The following is a 15,373-nucleotide window of genomic DNA, read 5'->3' as shown; positions in this document are numbered from 1 at the left end:
GGGGTGCTGACCTTTTCCCCTGAACAAGGTAAATGATATATGTCTGACTGATTAAAGTAAGCTTGTTAACCCATTTTGAGTTGCTTTCCTTTAACAAGGCAGATCTAAGAACCTGTATTGGCAGCAAACCCTGAGGACGCTTGAGGTACTTGCTGCTACAGGAGGAAATAAGGAGAAAACTCTCAGAGATATTTGCATTTAGTAAATTCAGTACTCTCATAATTTTAAAATACAGTATTACAATTAATTTTAAATCAACATGGAGTCTGTGGGTGGGAGTTTATGCAACTTGCCAGAGACAAAGGAATTTGTGACAGAGTTAGGGAAAGAATTCAGGATGTCTATTTGACTCTTAGTCAAATAGCTCTTCAAATTACCACACCAATGCTTCTTTTAAAAATAATCAAGTAAAGATTTTATGCTGCCCGTTTCTTTGGTTTTCTTTCCAAAGACTCAGAAACTCCCTTGTCTCTAAAGCTTCTTTGTGATCTAAAGACTTCCATAGTCCCAAACCTCCTGAGATATAAGAGGGAAGAGGAACACTGGAGCCAAGAATCTGTGTGCACACTGAATACATGGAGAACTGAAGACAGAAAAAGTCATCTTTGTGTCTTGGGCAGTGACTCAGTGTCAGAAAAGAAGCCACACATCTGTAATACATACACTATCACAAGCCTTAATAAACATACAGTACTTTCTGTGATGAAATAATTATGATCTTTTTTTACCAAAAATCTTATCAAGTGTCACCTGAACATAGCTTGTAATTGCTGGAAGCATAGGTAATACCATCCGTAAAGTTCTAGAGAACTAAAATTTAATATCATGAAATGTGGCACCATCCCCTCTCTCCCCCTATAGGTTCCCCTTAGCTCACCTGTGCCAGGTTGATACTACAAAGTTTCTGATGTTTCCCAGACTGATAGGCCCCCCAAGAATGTCCTTTAATTGTTCGTGGCTGTCGGCGTAAGACGTTGTCAGGGGTGAGACATAGATGGGGTACCCAATAGGCTGGTCACACGATGAGTTGATCATGTTTCTCAGGGCCTGTTTCGCATTTTGGATGCTCCCTCTTTCTGGGTTACGGTTGCGCAAGAAAACTAACTCCTGTTGTTGCCCTGCCCAAAGGCCACGAACACATTCTTTATTCACCTGTGAACACGGGGAAATTGTCTAAGAACCAAGCACGGTCTTTCTCACAACTCTAAAAGCTATCACAAGAATTAGGAAAATCAGTACCCAAATATAAATGAAGATAAATTAACCAATTTCCTTCACCATGATTATGTTAAAATTTAACGTGACTACACAAAACTTGTTCTAACCACTTCTGACATATACTAAAACCAAGAAAGATGCTGGGGTTTTTTTCTTTTATATTTAGTACTTTATACTAGATGCAAACCATAGAATGAAGCTGGGCTATTAGACTTTTTGAAAGAAACAGTCGCAAATAACGTAACATTTCAAACTACCAAAGTGTGAATTTGGAAGTTAAGTCTTCTGAAGAGTCTGAGAAACATAAAAAAGAAAAATGAAGTCATTATGGTTTAGAAACTCAAGAGAGGACTGAGATGAGATTTAATTACTATGAAGGAAAAGTTACATTTTTGCTACTCAGGCACCAGTTATTGTAGCAAAATTTCTTAAGATAGATGCTGCTCAGATTCATGGACAGTGGGTAAGAGAGCAAAATCTAATTAAACCAAAATCTAATTAAACAATAATTAAGCTCACCAAAATTAATGATGTCAAGGCTTTATTTAAAAGCGCATAAAAAGTTTGAGATAAGACTAAATCACTGTGAAATTTAGTGCTCATAAATAGTGCCATACTTGGGGGCAATGGTGTTCTATCCACAGGAAAGTCACAGTTTTGTTTTGTTTTTTAAAGAAATTCTGAGGTAACTTATAAGGAGCTCAAATGATCCCAGTGAAACACCCAACCATAGATTAGCCCCCCAGGCTCATGAAGCGCTCTCACTGATATAAATCTGTCTCTAAGGGACTTACTTTGATAACTCTGAAGCTAAGATAGCGCTTATTGAGCATGATGATTTTGTATTCATTGGTGCCGTCATCCATCACGTGGCGTAAAGCAAGGAGGGAAGGCGAGTTGGAGAGGACTGCACTCCTCCAAGCAGGATCCCCTTCGTGAGCTATTACCAGATTTTGTTCATGAGACATGATGGCTTCATAAAGCACAGTAGGGTCGTCATACTCATCTGGAGAAGTAAAATGATCCTGAGCAAGGAAAACAACATTTATTAGCTTTTTAAAGAAGAAAGAACAATGCTTAACGTAAATTAAATATCTGCATCTCTCATTAACTCCCATTAAGCCACTTCCTTACAACCAATCTAAGGGATTACCTCTCTCTCAGAGCACTGTCCTTATTTTGTTAATGTGCCCTTGCTACTCACCAAAGATAACTTTTTTTCCCCTCACAAGCTCCTGGAATCATGCTTAAGATGCACACAGATAAGGTGAAAAGTATCCCAAGAACGATGTTCTAGATCGTGAAGAGCACCAAAATTCATGCTACATGATCATCACTTGAAGGTAGGAGGGATGCTCAGTCTAGATATGAAGAGCTTTGTGGGGGATAGCCTTTCAAGGATTTGAAAGGCTCTCATGCGGAAGAGGGAGCAGATTTATTCTGCTTGACTGTAGTGAGCAGAACTTAGAGAAACCTGTTTAAGTCATGACTAATTTTAATGTTAAACTAAGATGACACAATGGTTATGACAGATTTGTTTTCTCAAAGAGAATATGATTATACATATTAATAAACAAATGCTCTGAAAATCATGTCTTGCCATATCATATATGCTTGTCATCTAAAAACAAATTTTTACTAGGTTTCTGATGATTCCTATCTCAAATCCAGATAGAAATTTTCCTCATAGATACAAGACTGATATTCATTATCACTGTACCCAGGGATCCAAATGTGGCAGTCTTCAGTGAGAAGCTACCTTAGATGGCCAATAAAGATTCTAGGATCTGTGAGGCTCAAGACCAAAGAGGGTAGAGTAAGAGAAAAATGATGAGATTGTTCCAAGTGTTTGTTCCTAAACTCAGCTCTTCAGAAGCTTCCCTATTTTCTTGCCTATATTCGGCTATGTGGCAGCGGAAGAAGCTTCTGTGATGGCAGGAATATGAGGTCCTCTTTCCTTTCCTTCCTCTTTTGCTACATGCTGAAATGGAAGGAGACACAGTCCTGTTCATAGTAAGTTATGGGCTACTTTGACAATATTCTAACTTACAGACAAATCATAAGTGAACTGTATCAAAGCTCTGAAAAGAGTTAAAACTAGTAGTGAGGTGATTGTGGAATCCCACAGGAATCAACTTTACAAATTTCCTGAGACAAGGGGGTCATCCAATATTTTAATGAATCAAAAGACATTTATTAAGTACCTACTATGTGCCAGACACTGGCTAACTGCTGGAAATTTTTTTTTTTTAATGAATCGAATAGTCCCTTCTCTCCAGGAGATTATAATCTAATAGTGGAAGACAATACACAAAAGGAAGCTGAAAATTAAAGAGGGAAGAGGACAAAGACACTGGTCTGGGACATGATGGTGAAGTCTGGAAGAGCATAGCCACACAGCAAGGAAGAAAATTGTATGACCCTGTCATCTTCCTTGAATGGAGGTTCTGGGAGGAAAACACCAGTCCTCAGCTTGCATATGAACAGGGGTGCCACAGCGGAATTCTTCCTTTCTCACAAACACAAGGGGTCTATCTGGTTCAAGTTTGCCACAATTCCCCACACTTCTGCTAGTACACACGCAGCAAAGAGGTGTGACCTTAAGATGGCAAAGAGTAAAAGGAAGGAGGATGCCCACCCACTGACCCAATACTAGATATCAACAGCCATGAAGAAAAAGAAGCTGATGCAAAGCTGACTCGAGGAAAAACCAATCCACCATCGATGTTCTCTTACTACCCTCTTCCCCAACACTGAGTCTTTGTGTTTAGAATCTCTCTATTAAGAGAGATTCATTGGGGCAGTTAGATGGTACAGTGAACAGAGCACCGGCCCTGGAATGAGGAGAACCTGAGTTCAAATCCAGGCTCAGACACTTAACACAAAAACTAGCTGTGTGACCTTGGGCAAGTCACTTAACCCTAATTGCCCTCCCCACTCCAAGAAGCAAAAAAAAAAAAAAGAAAAAAAAAAGGGATTCATTATCTGTAGAGTGAGGCTATTCAACTTTTGAACAGTTCTAATGATTAGGAAATTTTTCCTAACACAGAATCTGAATCTACCTCTGTAACTTAAACAGGTTTCTCTAAGTTCCACTCACTACAGTCAAGCAGAACAAAGTTGCTCCCTCTTCCACATGACAGCCTTTCAAATACTTGAAATCCCCTACAAATTTTCTCATATCTAAATATCCCTGAAACCTTCAACTGATGATTATGTAGCATGAATTTTGATGCCCTTCATGATCTTGAGCATCCTTCTTGGAATACATTTTAGCTTATAAGTGTGCACGTTAAACATGATTCCAAGAGCTGACCACAGCACCAGCATAGGATCTCACCGTGGCAGTGGCACAACTATTTCGACTGGCCTAGATAATATAGTACAAAATTGCAGTTGCTTTCTCAGCTGCCATAACAAATTACTAACACATAATGAGCTTGCAATTCAATAAAATTTCAAAATATTTTTCATATGAATTGCTATGTTTTGGCTTATCAAACACTTTCTACATTCAGACACTGTCCTCTACCATTTTAGCTCTCCTTCTTAGGTTTGCAAATTTGATAAGCATGCCAATTTTATCTTTCTCCAAATTAATGATGGACAATGTTGAAAAGACAGGATCAAACACAAAATCCCTGAGGCATCCTATCACAAAATGACATTGAACCATTAATGACTATTTTGTAGGTCTATCTGAAGAGTTTCAAATCCACCTAACGAAATTATAAACTCTTTCATGACTCTGCTATAAGAATAGAATGAGAAACTATGTTAAATACTTTGCTTGATTTACTGAACACTACCTACATATAGCATTCTTTTTATCAACAAGTACAGAATATAAAACAGTTATAAGGAGCTATTTCACCAACATGGAAACTCTCAGCGTTAGTGTTCTTCCATCACTGTAGATTCCTAAAAAGTTTCTTGAAGAACAGAAAGATAAAGTTACTTGCCTAGGACTTCACACCCTGGACTTCCTGACTCTAAGTCCAGGCACTATCTATATCCTGTCTCTAACAACCCAGTATTTCTGTCGAAAATAAACAATGAGGTTAGAAAGGCATTACCAGCTGCTGTTGATGAAGTGTTATCACTGCTTTGGTTTGTAGAAATTCCCTAAATATTCCTTTAATAATACATTCTAGAATTTTGTCAGAAATTGAAATTCACTAACCTCTAGTTTGCAGCCTCCAAACTTTCCCTTTTTTGGAAAACTGGCTAATTTATCTCCCTTTCTAGAATTCTGGGCTAGCTCTGTAGCATTCTAGCTCCTTGGGGCCTATCATCTTGCAAAGATGTAGAATCATATTTGCCAATTTTGCCAGCATAGCAAAAAAGAAGGCTGGATTCCTAGGAGACCTGGGTTCAAGTTCTGTTTCAGATGCTTATACTAGTTCTGAGACCTTGAACAGTTATTTTCCTCAGTTTCTTCATCTGTAAAACAGAGGATAAAAAACTTGTACCAACTACCTCACATTCAAGTTATGAGAAAAGTACTTTGCAAACTTAAAAACACTATGCCAAGTGTAACTAATTAGTATCTAGAGTTTCCCCATCCCTTCTGAGGTGACTTCCTTCATAGAATTTTAGTTTACGGGACATTTACTAGACTTCCTTTGAAATCTGCTCTCCTAAAACCTTGTGTCCATGTCAGACTAGTTCCAGTTTTCCCTTCTGTCACAATGATGAATTTTAATATGGAATAGGGAACTCCAATTTATTTCCATATAAATTCTACTCTCGATCAGCAGCAGCAGCTTCAGCAGCAGAGGCGGCAGCCACTGGCCCCTCAGCCTCTCTTCTCAGCTGAGCTCCTGCTACAGTCATGGTTACTGATGGAGTGGTTGAACACTCTCCTTTGCTGTCAGCATCCCATTCTGGAAGTGTCACTCCGACTGCATATTTGCAGGAAAACAGTCCCCAAGCAGAACTCCCACCTCCTTACACAGCCATTGCTAGTCCAGATGCCAGTGGTGTTCCTATAATAAACTGCTGCGTGTGCCAATCTCTAATCAATTTAGATGGCAAACTTCACCAACATGTACTGAAATGTACAGTCTGCAATGAAGCTATGCCAATCAAAAACCCACCAACAGGGAAGAAATGTTAGAGGTCCATGTAATTGTCTCCTCATCTGTAAAGATACATCTCAGCAAATAGGATGTCTAAGACCCAACTATAGATGCATTATTAATTTGGGCCCAGTAATGCTAATTCCTGAAGAACAGCCTGCTCAGCCTGCATTACCAATCCAACCAGAAGGGATGCGAGTAGTATGTGGGCACAGTGGAAACACAATTCTGTGGAATTTCTGGAAATTCTGAGGTTCAACAATCTAGTAAAATGCCTACACTGCAAAAAAATTTCCTCAGTGAGTAGTGCACTTCCGTGAAGGTGTTGCTGTGCAAATATTACCACTGGAATGATATGTATTTTCATTGAAGTCAGATTAACTGTTGGTACACAAGATTTTGCCAGGCGATTTCATGGAACCTATGTTTCTTGGGCAATTGCTTTTAGGCTTGATCTGCCTTATCCAAGTTTGTTACTGGGGAGCCATAAAAGTCAGTTATCCAGAGCACAGTTTTGCATAGGCTTGCTTCTAGTGATAGATTGCTGCAGGTAAGAATCTTTAGCAGTTCTGGATAAAACAAGTGGACGTTTAAAGATAATTTTCCTTGATGGGTTCCATTCTAACTACAGTAGTTCCAAGTTGGGAGGAGGGTCTTTTTAAAAAATAAATATCCATTGCACTGCATTATATGCAAAGAATCTGTTTTGCTGCTAGATTTTCAAGCTCTGAATAATAAAGCTATGTTTACATGTTTATTTACCTATTTTATAAGGTCCTTTAAAATTTTTCACTCACATTTTAGGTTTTACATCTCCTTTTCATTATTTTAAATTTTTTTAGTTACATTATTATCTAAGTGTTTAAGAGCAAGAAGTGTTAATCAGTGTTTCTAAAATAACCTCATAATCATACTTAGATTTTAATTACAACTATATCAAAGTGGCTTACTAAGCATTTAGCATTCTGCCAGAACTTACTGTAACTTTTACAGAGGATCATAGTGTCCTTATTCAAAACACAATGTTTGAATCTACTTTCTAATACTGTGATGCTATTACTAGAAGGAAAACATTTGTAAACACTGTATGTTTGTTTTTCAGGTAGAAAGAAATATTTTGGTAGCACTGAAATAGAATGATAAAATAATCATTTGTTCAGTATGGGAGAAAATGTTGGATAAATGTCTCTTTTCAAGTATGCCAGAAGTTGGTTTTTTTTTTTCCTGATTTTATTTGTCTGTCCTAAAAAGCCCTGATGTAGATTCATGGACTTAATTTTAGTAATTTGTAGGAGTTCCTTTACCTGGTCTAGGGCAAGTGTTTCATATAATGTATTGTAATATATACCTATCTTGTTGAAAAAAGGTAGGGTTACTTTGGTTTGCTTCTTGTCATCTGACTGTGGCAAAATTTCCCCTTGGGGGCCATTCTATACTGATCATATGGAAAGGGGGTTACTGACATTTTGTGCTAGCTAAAAGGTTAGTTACAGTTACAGTTAGTTACAGTTAGTCTTACCACTTCATCCTAATATAGCTGGTCAATTAAATGCCCACTTTATATAAGGTGGAATAAGCAACAAGAAGCAACTTAGTTTTCTAAGAATTCACAAGGGTTAAGGGACCAGCTCTCACAATGACCATCTTTGCAATTTTGAAAACCAATTTTTTTGCAAAATTGAGAGAGAACGTCCTGAGCTCTTTATAAGCTAGTAGTTTTTAGGTAATGGGGGTTGGAGTAAATTAGTTAGATATTGCAGAAATAGGAAAATATTTAAAAATATTTCTGTTCCTAATTTGGTCAAGAAGACATTGAAGATAATTTGGAATACAATAAGTGTAAACTTCAAAGAGTAAATGATGATTAATGCACAAATGCAGTAGCTCAGCATTATAATGTACCTTTTAAAGTACACTAATAAAGATAATTATTCAAAAGTTAAAAAAAAATTCTACTCTCAGAGAGAGAATGTGGTTCACAAAAGGAGTTTCTTTCATTGTTTCCATCACCTCTTAAAGGCTAAAATTATAATTAAGCCAGGAAATTATTAGCTGTTTAAACTTTTGAAAGAGAAAGAGCTCCAACAGATGTTTAGATAAGAGAGGCCCGCCATCACTACAATTATCCTGCTTTTGTGGCACATTAATGGTCTGTTTCTCAAATGCTTCATTTATTTCCTTTTTTTCAGTAGTAGTGTGATATACTACTTACAGAGGAAGAACAATGTAGGAGAGAGCAGTCTCCAGTTCAGGAAGCCCTGGGTACCAGTCTTGCCTTGGCCCCACATTGGCTATGCGACCCAACAGGTCATTTCCCTTCTCAGTGATGCCAGGGCCACCCTTCTAAAACTCTTGAGATGCAGAGAAGCTGTAAATCTGTATATGCTGGGGAGCTACTCACCAGAAGTTCCCAACATTTATGAAATGACTGATCAGGTTAAAAAAAAAAGTAGTTCCTACATCACAGGGTTGTAGAGAAGATCAAATTCAATTCAATAAATATTCATAAATATTCGTTAAGCTCCTATTTGCAAAATAATTGTGCTAAATGGAAAACAAACACCAAAACAGTTCCTGCCCTCAGTCTCACATACTAAGTAGAAGTAATTTTAAGAGTTAGAGAGCATTTAATTGGGTAGATTTGGAAGGGGGGTTCAAATGAATTATATTATGTATGTAAAGAACTTAATAAACCTTAAATATCAGTTGTGGCTATTATTCTGTTTCAACAGTATACAGAGTATGATAAAATTACAATACTGCTTCTGATTCTGCCTGGATCAACCTTCACTCAAATGGTTCTCAGAATCCATCTAGTTCAGGGATTCCTTCACATAAATGTACTTTCTTAATGTAGGACTACCTTGTATACTCTACTCTCATCTTGCAGTCACTGTACTGTAAGACAGTAAGAAAGAGTATTAGAAACAAACCAGGGGACTTGGGTTCAAATACTAACTACTAAAAGTCAAAATGGACTTAATTAAAAGAGATAATCAGGGAAACCACATTTTGCTAAAAGGTCCCATAGACAAGTTATAGCAAAAAATTTTACAGCACGTTTCTCTGATAAAGGCCTCATCTCTCATAGGCAGATGGGGAACTGAGTCAAATATATAAAAATAAGAGTCACTCACCAATTAATAAATGGTAAAAGGATATGAAAATGCAACTTTCATAAAAGAAGAAATCAAAGCTATCTATAGACATATGAAAATATGCTTTAAAGGGGCGGCCAGGTAGCACAGCAAGTAAGAGCACCGGCTCCAGTGTCGGGATGACCTGGGGATCGAATCTGGGCTCAGACACTTAGCACCCACCCAGAAACACCTGGCCGTGTAACCTTGAGCAAGTTACTTAACCCCGATTGCTTAGGGGTGGGCCAGGTGGCTCAGTGAGTAAGAGCACCGGCCCCAGTGTCGGGATGACCTGGGATCGAATCTGGGCTCTGATAGTTAGCACCACAACCAGAAACAACTGGCCGTGTAACCTTGAGCAAGTTACTTAACCCTGACTGCTTAAAAAAAAAAAAAAGAAAATATGCTTTAAATCACTATTAATTACGGATGCAAATTGGGGTACCACTTCACACCTCTCAAAAAGACAAATGAGTTTACTTTTAATATTCTCTAGTAAATTTTATTTTACTGGGGGCAGAGTCAAGATGGCGGAGTATAAACAGGACTTCCTCAGGGCTCCGGCTCTCACCTCCTCTAATTCATGTAAAAGGGAGTGCCCTGAACAAACTTTGGAGCTACAGAACCCACAAAATGACACAAAGAAGCTAACCTCCCGCAACCAGCATAGAGCCCAGGAAGCCGATCTCAGCCTCGCATGAGCCTGAGGTCTTAGCCCCAGGGCGGCCTGACTAGCCACCGGCTGGAGGGATTCAGATCACCAGCCACTGTAGTGGTTTCCTGAATTATCAGTCCACAGATAATAAGGACAAAGTGAGAAGTCAATTTGGTGTGTAATTTGGAATCCGGTAGTTTGGGAGTGTGGTCGGCCTTTATCCCCTGGAGAGAAAAGCCGCTAAAGTGCCACAGCCGTGCAGCCTACACCATGTGGCAGCTTCAGCTCCTGGCCTGCAGATTGTAGGGGGACTAAGCAACCAGTCTGAGGGGTAATCGCTCTTGCTTTAACCTGCCTGGATCTGGATTGCGGTCTAGGGTGGAGGTCCTGGGGTGTGTGACCAGCTTGCCAGAGTGTGTGGAGGCTTCAGAGAGGGCATCCAAATGATACCTTAGGCAGCTGAGAAAACCCCAGTATTTGGGATGAAACTCCCCTGTCTGGTAGTAGAGGCCTATTGTGGCAAAAAGCCCAAAAATTAAGTAATTGAGTGGCAACATGAGCAAAAGAGGGAAGCAAAGCAAGCAGAGCAACCCACTTTACACTCCTATTTTGGGGACAAAAAGGATCAAAGCATGGAACAGGAGGAAGACAGTGAAGTCAGAACTCCTGTACTAAAAGCTTTCAAGAAAAATATGAGTTGGTTACAGGCCATAGAGGACATGAAAAAGGATTTTGAAAACCAAATAAGAGAAGTGGAAGGAAAATTGGGAAGAGAAATGAAAATGATGCAAGAAAAATTGTGAAATGAGAGTCAACAACCTGACTGAAGAAAATAACACCTTAAAAAAATAGATATAGATAAAATAGATATATAAAAAACAGATATACTCAAATGGCAAAAGAGTCTCAAAAAGGCAAAAGAATGCCTTAAAAAGCCAAATTTGCCAGATGGAAAAAGAATCTCAAAAGCTTACTGAAGATAATCATTCCTTCAGAATTAGATTGCAGCAAATGGAAACTAGTGACTTTATGAGAAATCAAGATACTATTAAACAGATCCAAACAAATGAAAGAATAGAAGGCAACGTGAACTATCTCATTGGAAAAAGCACTGACCTGGAAAATAGATACAGAAGAGATAAGTTAAAAATTATGGAAATACCTGGAAGTCATGATCAAAAAAAGAATTTAGAAATTCAAAAATTCAAAAATCAAGAAATTCTCAAGGAAAATTGCCCTGATGTTTTAGAACCAGAGGGCAAAATAAGAGGTTGAAAGAATCCACCGATCACTTCCTGAAAAAGATCCCAAAAAGAAAACTTCTAGGAATATTATAACCAGGTTCCAGAATTCCCAGATCAAGGAGAAAATATTACAAGCAGCCAGGAAGAAACAATTTCAATATTGTGGAAACACAATCAGGATAACCCAGGATCTGGCAGCTTCTACACTGAGGGATCTAAAGGCTTGGAATATGATATTCTGGAGGTGAAAGGAGCTGGGATTAAAACCAAGAATCACCTACCCAGCAAAACTTGAGTATCATGTTTCAGAGTAAAATATGGTCATTCAGTGGAATAGAGGACTTTCAAGCATTTTTGATGAAAAAAACAGTTGAATAGAAAATTTGACATTCAGATACAAGAAGCAAGAGAAGCTTGAGAAGGTAAACAGGGAAAAGAAATCATAAGGAACTTATCAAAGTTGTACTATTTACATCCCTACATGGAAAAACAATAATTGTAAGTGATGAAACTTTTCTCAGTATGAGAATAGTTGAAGGGAAAAAAAAAAATATATATATATATATATACACACACACACACACATACACATACATGTATATGTCTATATAGGAGGGTATATGGGCATATGAATACATATGTGAATATGTGTACAGGTATACATTTTTAGAGGGCACAGGACCAATATAATAGGAAGGGATGATACTTAAAAGGGGAAGTTAAGAGGTGAGAGAGGAATCTTATGAGAGGAGATGGGGAGAGACTTAATGGGGTAAACTATCTCATATAGAAGAGGAAAAGGAAAATGGTCACAATGGAGGGGAAGAACAGGAAGGCAAAAGGGAATGGGTCAACCTTATTCTCATTGAATTTGACTTAGGGAGGGAAAGTCATACACACTAAATAGGGTATTTCACCTTACAGGAGAGTAGGGGGGAAGGGGATGAGATGGAGGATGACAGAAGGGAGGGCAGGCTAGGGGGTAAGGAAGTTGGAAGCACCCACTTTTGAAAAGGGACAGGATCAAAGTAGAGAACAGAACAAGTGGGAGATGAGATAGGAGGGAGGGAAATACAGTCAGTCTTTTACAATATAGCTACTATCGAAATGTTTTGCATAGCTACACATGTACAACCTATACTGAATTGCTTATCTTCCCAGTAACGGTGGGTGACAAGGGAGGAAGGGAATGAATCTGAAATTCAAAGTTTTAAAATCAAATGTTTAAAAAATATATATATATGCTATTATTAATATTATTTTATATGTAACTGGGAAATAAGATATATAGGCACAGGGGCATAGAGATCCACTCTGACCTACTAGAAAGTTGTAGGGGGTATGGGAGAAGATATGGGAGAGAGAAGATTGGAGGAGGGGATATCCAGTGAGATCGCTATTTTGGGGTGCTGGGTAGGGGGAAAAACAGGGAGAAAATTTGTAACTCAAAATCTTGCAGAAATGAATGATGTAAACTAGAAATTAATAAAGCATTTGATAAAACAGAAAAATAAATTTTAAAAGAATCCAAAAAAAATTTTGTTTTACTACATTACATTAATCATTCTAGCCTAAAGTCTTTTGGGATGCTAAGTCTATGGTCCATTGCATTAGCTACCTCTTTTAGCTTTGTGTTATCTTTCAAATTCACCTAACTATACTACTATCCAGATCACATTTCTTCGTATTTTCTATAAGGATATTTTGAGATCCATTTCAAATGCTTTTATGAAAACAGACTATGTCTAAGGCATTCCTCTGATCTACAAGTCAAATAACCTTATCAAAAAAGAAAATTAGAATAGATGGTCTTGATTTTGTCTTCATGAAGCCCCACTAACTCTTAGTCATAGGACTTCAATGTGATCAACAATGCTGTCAAGGATTTCAACGCTTTTGTGATTGCTTGATACCTGGCTCTGGCATACTAGACTAGTATGCTATCCTGTAACTCAAAGAGGAAAAAGACCTGTCACTTTGGTAATGGCTAAAGCTTTTGTCTTAGATGTAACTAAGTTAATGGCCTTTGATTCTTTCCTCTAGAATGACAAATTCTAGGCCCTTCCAACTCTAACTGCCTCCATTAAACCTTATCCATAATTAGCATTGTCCTACCCTTTTTTTGTTTTGTTTTTTCATTGCCCTGCCTTTAAAAGGTATTACTGAGTAGAGCAAAAGAGTGAAATGGTCCTGGAAAAGGAGTCACCACTGCAGAGGCATCTATACACTTCGGGACTACATTCCTCGTGAAAGTTGACTCTAAGTATAGGGATGTCTAAGGCAATCCACTGTATTTTCATTCATATTAGGAAAAAAAAAACACCATGGACCACATAGTAATAGGTAATTAGGATTTCAAGAGGCGAAAGACTGAAATAGGGAGAACATGAGTAAAGGTACATGTACAAAGGTACAAATTGTATAAAGCATGTTAGAGGCAGATACTAAATACACCAACTTAGTTGGTGCACAGGGAAACAGAGAGACAAAGATGGGCAAACAGGTCAGTATAAGAATATTTATTGTCAGGGTAAAGGGTTTGGACTTAATCTAGTAAGAGTAAGAAACAACAGAACTTTCACTAGAGCTAGAGAGTGACATGCTCAAAGAAGCACTTCAGGAAGCTTAATCAGAGTGTATGTATAGATAGGGAAGACAAGGAATCCAGTTAGGAGGCTACTGAAAATAGTCCATAAATAAGTCTCCCTTAAATAATGATGCTAAGAGACACTGTGTTTAAAATTTTTTCTCTTATTAATTGAGGGATGTAATATGTCACTAATTATTCACAGAAATAATATAATCTGATAAGAGTTTTGCATTTGGAGAATTTCACTTTGCAAAAAAATTGTGCATCATGTAGAGATATCTGTAATAAAATAATCACTTGCTTAAAATTTTTCTCTCCCGAAATGTTTTAACCAGAACCACCAGTCTTTTACTCTTTTAAATCTCATTTTTTGTTCCCTGGCTACAGTTCTTAATTGGTGAAATTTATCTAAAATCCCAAATGGACTTTCCACATTTCTAACTGGTATCCTAAAAACAATGCTCCATTTTTCACAGAAATTTTTTTTATGGTATCCTTCATTTTAATAATGTTTTTAAAAGCAACTAATGAAGTTAACAACTTAATTACAACATTTAAATCTCCTAATGAGCAATTCAACCTTTATTCCAAAAGAACAGAGAGACAATGAAGTCTAAGCACAGCAGATGCATTTTAATGAGTCTTATCACAGTCTCTTTGATCAGACATGATAACACTGTCAAGTTGATTATTAGAAGTGTTAGTACTTAATTTGGTGATAAGTTCTTTAAATGATCTAAGGGTTCTTAAATGCTTTATTTGGTCTCATCAACAGTGTTTATTACTCTGAGTAGACTGTTAAAGGAAGACTAACTACTCAAAGTAGCTTTTATTACAAGTAACATTTTAAATGAAATTTCTACCGTGTTTCCCTGATAATAAGACCTATCCCGAAAATAAGCCCTATTGAGATTGCTACTGTAGTGAAGGTGAACCCCTGTGCTACATGCTACATTACAGTACCCTCTGTATGCACCGTCCCCCCCCCGTGAAACGCATGCCGCGCTCCAAGCTGCATCCAACCAGAGCTGCAGCAGTGAGCGTGTCATCCTGTTCTTTATTGAATTCATTATTGAATAAAGGTACATTTTTTTGTTCACATTTACCTGTTTATTAAAATTCCTGTCAATGTTCATTAAAATAAGCCCTCCCCTGAAAATAAGCCCTCTGGTGTTTTTCTGTCCATAAAAATTAATAATTCAGTGTCTTATTATCAGGGAAACACGGTAATTCAATGAGTGGCTAAGTTCTAATAACCTAGGGAGCAGGTTATATTGTATTTTGAGTTAGCTAACATTCACCCAGGGGAGAGACATAATGAATTAATGGAAGGAAGGGGGTTGGGGGTGGGGAGAGGAAAAAGCCATAAGCACTATAAACCAGGTCATATACTAAGTGCTGGGAATACTAATAAGTAAGACAACTCCTGCCCTCGAATGAACTAGGGC

General features: G+C 37.8%; 1 protein-coding gene and 1 pseudogene across 4 annotated transcripts in view; one reads left to right on the top strand and one right to left on the bottom strand.

Annotated features, from left to right (window-relative positions):
- PCNX1 (pecanex 1) overlaps positions 1–15,373 on the bottom strand; it is a 255,281-nt gene that overhangs the window by 22,804 nt on the left and 217,104 nt on the right. For all 4 annotated transcript variants that reach the window (XM_069092081.1, XM_069092078.1, XM_069092079.1 and 1 more), the window contains 2 exons: positions 2,013–2,243; positions 878–1,152 (listed from right to left, as the gene is read on the bottom strand). In XM_069092081.1, coding sequence (XP_068948182.1) covers positions 878–1,152; positions 2,013–2,243 — 506 coding nt within the window. The remainder of the gene's footprint in view (positions 1–877; positions 1,153–2,012; positions 2,244–15,373) is intronic.
- Positions 4,591–7,234, top strand: LOC138164358 (type 2 phosphatidylinositol 4,5-bisphosphate 4-phosphatase pseudogene; annotated as a pseudogene).

This window comes from Petaurus breviceps, unplaced genomic scaffold, assembly GCF_028583685.1.
Source record: "Petaurus breviceps papuanus isolate PSGF00001 unplaced genomic scaffold, PetGlider_PUasm1.0 189, whole genome shotgun sequence".
Classification (NCBI taxonomy): Eukaryota; Metazoa; Chordata; class Mammalia; order Diprotodontia; family Petauridae; genus Petaurus; species Petaurus breviceps.
The sequence above is the reverse complement of the archived record's forward strand: the minus strand, read 5'-3'. Positions and strand labels throughout refer to the sequence as shown.